General features: G+C 43.9%; 1 protein-coding gene across 1 annotated transcript; it reads right to left on the reverse strand.

Annotated features, from left to right (window-relative positions):
• Positions 1-4308: 4308 nt before the first annotated feature.
• LOC120931013 (olfactory receptor 11L1-like) lies at positions 4309-5142 on the reverse strand. Its single transcript, XM_040342139.1, has one exon. The coding sequence runs from the start codon at positions 5081-5083 to the stop codon at positions 4310-4312; it is 774 nt and encodes a 257-aa protein (XP_040198073.1). The 5' UTR covers positions 5084-5142; the 3' UTR covers position 4309.
• Between the last annotated feature and the right edge of the window lie 1451 nt (positions 5143-6593).

Consider the following 6593-nt stretch of genomic DNA (forward strand, 5'->3'; position numbering starts at 1 on the left):
TAGCTCGAACATTGGACCGGATCTTTCCCCTCCTTGGGTATAACTGCTATGTGAGCCATGAAAGTTTCTACTGGTATCGCCTGCCCTTCACGTATCGAATTGAAAGTCTCCACAAACCTTGGGGCTAGTTTTTCAGCAAAAGTTTTGTAGTATAACAGTGTAAACCCATCTGGGCCAGGGGCTTTACCCGGCTTTAATATTTTAAGAGCATCTAAGAATTCCTAAACGGTAATTGGGCCATCTATGTCTTCTGCTTCTTTATCCGTTAATCTAGGCATTTCCGAGTCTGCTATGTATTCCCTAATCTCCTTTTCTTTACATATCCTGGGAGGTTGCCCTTGGGCCCCCAGTTGATATAGGCCTGTATAATAGTCTCAGAAAGCCTTTGCAATCTCCTGTGAGGAATTTACCAAAACATCTCCCTGCGTTTTAACCCGTTCAATATAGTTTTGTGTCCTTGTTTCTTTAAGTGCATTAGCCAACATCCTACTTGGTTTATTTCCATATTTGTAAAAGGCTCATCTCCATCGGGTCATTGATGCTTTAGCTTTATCCGTTAGCAAACCGTTCAGTTCCTCTCGCCAGCGCAATATTTCTTCCTCAATCTGATATATCTGTGATTTTTTATGGAACATCTCTAGCCTCCTAATCTCCTTAATCAGGGATTCTAATCGAGCCCCCTGTTGACATTTTCTACGTGTTCCTACTGATATCAATATACCTTTGACATAACATTTATGTGTTTCCCATATGCATGTTGGGGATACTTCCCCTGGTTTATTTATTGAAAAAAACATTTCTAATTCCTGTGCTATCCGTTGTTCACACTCTGGTTCTGTCAACAAGGTTTCATTAATCCTCCACTGCCACTCTCGGATAGTGGGTTCCCCCCATTCTACAGTACACTTAGATGGTGCATGGTCCGATAACGTAAATGATCCTATAGATATCTCCATTGTGCACTGCAAGATACTTTGAGAAACAGAAATATAGTCTATCCTAGAGTATGTTTTATGTTGGGCCGAGTAAAAGGTATAATCTCTATCATGCGTATGGAGAGTTCTCCAACTGTCTCTTACTTGCAGCTCCTGAAGTAGTCCTTTTGCTTTTCGCAATTTAACATACGACAAGTGGGATGATCCCTTTGAAACGTCTAAGGTTGGTTCTAATGTCATATTTAAATCTGTCCCCATCAGCAAAATGCCCTCCTTATTTTGATGTATAATCTTTGCATATGTCTCAAAGGCTGATACTTGACGCTCATTAGGCAAATATATGTTCACCAAGGTACATTTTTGCTCATATATTAAACCCTTAACAATTAACAATCGTCCCTCCTCGTCAATAACTGTATTTATTTCTTTCCATGGTATCTGACTTGATAGCATAATCGCTACCCCCTTTGCATTTGATGTTTGTGATGGACTATGATACACAGTAGGATATCTGAAATTATCCAACTTTGGGATTTTTTTTTTTTTTTTAAAGTGTGTCTCTTGGAGAAATATAATATGGGATTTGAGTCTCCCCAGTTCCATATACAGCTTACTACGTTTTTCAGGTGTATTCAGGCCATTCACATTATAAGATATCAAATTTATTTTAGTCATCTTATCACAAGAATAAACCCCTCCCCCAAAAAAAATCCCCACTAGGCTCTTGATGTCTAGGGGTCCTGTCGCCTACCCATATATATTTACAAAGAGGATTCTCTGTAACAGTCTATACAGATCTACTCCAAGGCAAGAAGGGGGAGGGGTTAGGGGGGAAGATAAGGAAGGGAAAAAAAAAAGAAACACAACAACAATTTTTTATCTGTGGTCCGGTTTCCCCTGTGACCACCAAGAGAAAGTTTATCCCGACGCAAATGTGATTCCCCCCCACTTACACGTACGGAATAAAGGAAAATAAAAATAATGCCTCTTACTTCCCTCTCCTTGGAGGAGAGGCGTATTGATTGGGGGAAGTGGTAGTGTGCAAGTGGAGAGTAGCAGCCTCTGTCTCATTGCACCATATTCTTTCTTATAGCCCCCCTTTTTTCCCTTTTTTCTTTTCCTCCCTTCCAAGTTCCTTCCCTTCTTCTACCCGAGCCCCTCGAGGTTCTCCCTATAATATCATTGGTGGATTTTACCCTTATATACCTTCATACCTTAATTAAATTATAATCCTCCTATACCCTACTCCTCTCTATCATACCCTTTCTTAACACGATTAACTCAGAGTTAAGCATTTGGTAGACATGACTAGGAGATATAAACAGTGGGGGGAAGGAGGATATTGATAGGGGTGTGGGGGCCGGGAATATAATATGTTGATATTACGTTTTTCTTTATTTATAATTACTTTATTTAAAATGATGCATGTAAGAGCAGATCTTCTTAAGGCACTACAAGTAACACAATGGGGCTGATTAACCAAGCCTTTGCTCCATGATTCATGGAGAAAAGGCTGGATCAACAGCCGTTTTGAGATTTACTAAAGAAATGCGCTGGCAATGTAGCTCAATTCCTTATTTACTATAATGCCGAGTGCGCCCAGGAGGGGGCGCATGGTGCGCCTCTATGGACCTGGTGCACGGCATTTAGAAATGTAAAATGAAGGTGTTTGTGAGAGAGTTCATTAGGGGGTATGTGGGGTGATGTGGGGAAGTGTAGTGACGTGTTTGTTTAACATTTACGTGCCGAATTGAAAGTGAAAGTGATTTTTGTGAAAACGAGCGGCTACGCCGGCAAGTACGTTTAAACCTCTGGGAGGTTTATTTGTGTACTGCGCATGCGCGATAGGAAAATTCGGCCACTTACACACGCCGCTCCACTACGCCGGCAAAATATTTGTAAATATCAAGCGGCGTAGCTGCCTTTGCGTGGCTTGAAGCGGTGAATGTGAATGACCGAATCGTTTTCAGCTTACGCTGAACATGAAGGGGAACTCTGCGCCAAATAAAAAAAATGGCGTGGGTTCCCCTCCAGGAGCACATCAGGCCCTTAGGTTTGGTATGGACCCCCAAGATCCATACCAAACCCTTATTCGAGAACGCCGCCTGGCCAGACAGAAATGGGGGTGGGGACGAGAGCGCCCCCCCCTCCTGAGCCGTACCAAGCCGCATTGCCTCAACATGGGAGAGTGTGTGCTTTGGGGCAGGGTGGCACTGTGCCCCCCACCCCAAGGCACTCTTGTCCCCATGTCGATGGGGACACAGGTCTCTTCTCGACAACCCTGGCCGTTGGTTGTCGGGGTCTGCAGGCGGGGGCTTATCGGAATCTGGGAGCCCCCATTAATAGGGTGGCCCCCAGATGCCGGTCCCCCACCCTATGTGTATGAGTATGGGGTACCCCTACCCATTCACCTGGGGGAAAAATGGCAAGTTAAAAAACCACACTACACAGATTTTTGAAGTAATTTATTAGTCAGCTGGGGGGGTATTCTGACAGCCCCCCCTTTCTTCTTTAAGCTCTTTTACAAAGGGGGTGTAGGCCCGGTCTTCTCCGCTGTCTTCTGCAGGGGGGGCGGCAGTGTTCTTCTCTGTTACCTCTTCTGCCGGGCTTGGTTTTCTCTGCTGTCTTCTGCCGGGGGAGGCGGCGGTCTTCTCTGCTCCCTCTTCTGCCGGGCCCAGTCTTCGCCGTTGTCTTCTGTGGGGGGGGCGGCGGTCTTCTCTGTTCCCTCTTCTGCTGGGCCTGGTCTTCTCCGCTGTCTTCTGCGGGGGGGGGGGGCAGCGGTCTTCTCTGTTCCCTCTTCTGCCGGGCCCGGGCTTCTCCGCTGTCCTCTCTGTTCCCTTTCTGCTGGGCTCCACCGTGGAGGCAGGGTCTTCTCCGCTGTCTTGTTCCGTCTTCTCTTCCGGCGATGTTGACACGACAAGCTCTCCCGCTGTAATGCCGTCTGAGCGTTACGCAACCACTTATATAGCCATCATGCCCCGGGAATGTGATGTAACAAAGGGTGGGGCCGCCGGGTGGCATCACCCGGTGACCACGCCCCATGCCTATATAAGTCGTGATTGGCATCCTTGGTGGTCATGGGTGGGCATCCTTGGTGGGCATCCCTGGTGGGCATGGCTGGTCATCCTGGGGGGGAGCTGTACTGATAATCAAAGTGTGACAGCGATAAAAGCTGAAAATTGGCCTGAGCAGGAAAGGGGTAAAAGTACCCAGTATTGAGGTAGTTATTTGATTCCCATTGGTGCAAGTCCTCCATGGCATTGTCCAGCTATACATGTCTTTTGTTTGACAATTCCATGACAAATTAGACAGTATTTAAGCTTTATGATGGGTTCAATGAACAGCCTTTGAATCAAGAACCCAGACTGGTCCACTCATCCCCACCTAGTATTTGCTTTTTTGACGTTCACTAATTTGGACAAAGCTAATTTAATCTCTTGGTTCCTGAAGCTATAAATAATAGGGTTTAACAATGGTGTGATCACAGTGTATAGCAATGAAAGAAGTTTGCTGATGTTTGATGGATGATCTTTAGAGAAGAATAGATAGACAATAATTAGAGTGCCATAATAGATGGACACAACTGTCAAGTGGGAACTACAAGTGTAGAAGGCTTTCTGCCTGCAGTTGGTGGTAGGTATTTTGAGAATTTTAGCAAAGATAGAAATATATGTAGCAGTAATGTACATTAAAGGGATAAAGGTTAATGGAAGACCTGCCACAAAGTCCTGAACCTCCAGAATGGTTGTGTCTGAACATGATAGCTGCAGAATAGGAGCCAGGTCACAAAAGAAATGGTCAATAACGTTGGGACCACAGAAATCTAGTCTACCTATTTGAATAGCCAAAGTCAGCATGACAATGATTGGTAAAAACCAGGACCAAAAAACCAGCTGGATGCATCTTCGAAGATCCATGATCGAAGAGTACCGCAATGGGTTGCATATGGCCACATAACGGTCAAAAGACATAACTGCCAGAAGAAGACATTCTGTCGTCGCCAGAACTCCAAACAAAAAAAACTGGCCAATACATCCAGAAACAGAAATAGATTTTTTGGCTGTCAATAGGATGTCCATCATCAAAGGGGCTACCACCGAGCTCAGGAGAAGATCACAAGATGACAAGTGGCTCAGGAAAAAGTACATAGGAGAGCTAAGACTTTGACTTTCTGCCACCAGGGAGATGATCAGGAGGTTGCCCGACACGGTGACCACATAAAGAAGAAGAAATCCTAGGAAGAGGAAACCTTTGGCATTATGACAATCCTGAAATCCCAGGAGTATGAAACTGGTGACCCCTGTTTGGTTCATTACCTAGATCAGAAAAGAAAACATATGTATAGAGGCAAACAATTATAATTTGTGTTAAAAAATAACAATACACTGTGCATGACAAGCTTTTACAAGTACACTAATACTCTATCTCCATCAAACCAAAGTAGCATTGGGGAATAAGTTAAACCTGAACATATAAAAGAAAAAAAAATTGATGGTTCACAGTCTACTAGGGATTAGGGATGAGCCAAACACCCCTCTGTTCGGTTTGTACCAGAACCTGCAAACAGACCAAAAGTTTGTGTGAACTTTAGAACCCTATTAAAGTCTATGGGACTCGAACGTTTGAAATCTAAAGTGCTAATTTTAAAGGCTAATATGCAAGTTATTGTCCTAAAAAGTGTTTGGGGATCCAGGTCGACTGCTCCTGGGGACATGTATTAGGCAAAAAAAAAGTTTTAAAAATGGCAGTTTTTTCGGGAGCAGTGAATTGAAATGACCTTTATCCTTCAGAAATTACACTTTGTGCAGGGACAGTTATAAGCACGGGAAACATGCACTGCTTTACAGGCATACTATAGACCCCCCCCCCCCCCCAGGTACGAAATTTAAAGGAATATTTTACTTTTATTGTTTCACTTTAAGCATTATTAAAATCACTGCTCCTGAAAAAACTGCATTTTTTTAAAACTTTTTTTGCATTGATACATGTCCCCTGGGGTAGGACCCAGGTCCCCAAACACTTTTTATGACAATAACTTGCATATTAGCCTTTAAAATTAGCACTTTCGATTTCTCCCATAGACTTTTCCAGGGTGTTCTGCGGCTTTTCGTACTTGCCGCGAACACCCAAAATAGTTCGCTGTTCGGCGAACAGGCAATGTTCGAGTCGAACATGAGTTCGACTCAATCTCGAAGCTCATCTCTACTAAGGATAAATGTTTTCTGCTTTTCTGGGAAAGCAAGGTAAGTCCTCCTAGGTTTCCCTTGTCTTGTGCCTGGTAGAAGAGCCTAGAAATATTGGATAAACCCTCTGCACACTGCTATATACACTTTTTAGCAAACATTTTTATTTTTTGCTAAACAAACTAAAAATGATTGCTCACAGCTGATCACGTGGTAAGAAGCCTCTGACAGAGGCTTCTTACCATGATCAAAGATGCGGGGTGTCAGACTGACATGCCGCACTCGCACTCACCGCGCTGCGCACCCCCGCCGGCATGATGCAGTTGGCCAGCTTAAATATGTATTGCAATATAGGTGAACTAAAAATCACAATTGTTTTATTGCTAAAAAGGGTTTATAGCAGTGTACAGAGGGCTTATCCAGTATTTCTAGTGTTAACATGTGGCCACATCCCTTTAGCACCTGATAGATTATT

Source organism: Rana temporaria, chromosome 3 (assembly GCF_905171775.1).
Source record: "Rana temporaria chromosome 3, aRanTem1.1, whole genome shotgun sequence".
NCBI classification, from domain to species: domain Eukaryota; kingdom Metazoa; phylum Chordata; class Amphibia; order Anura; family Ranidae; genus Rana; species Rana temporaria.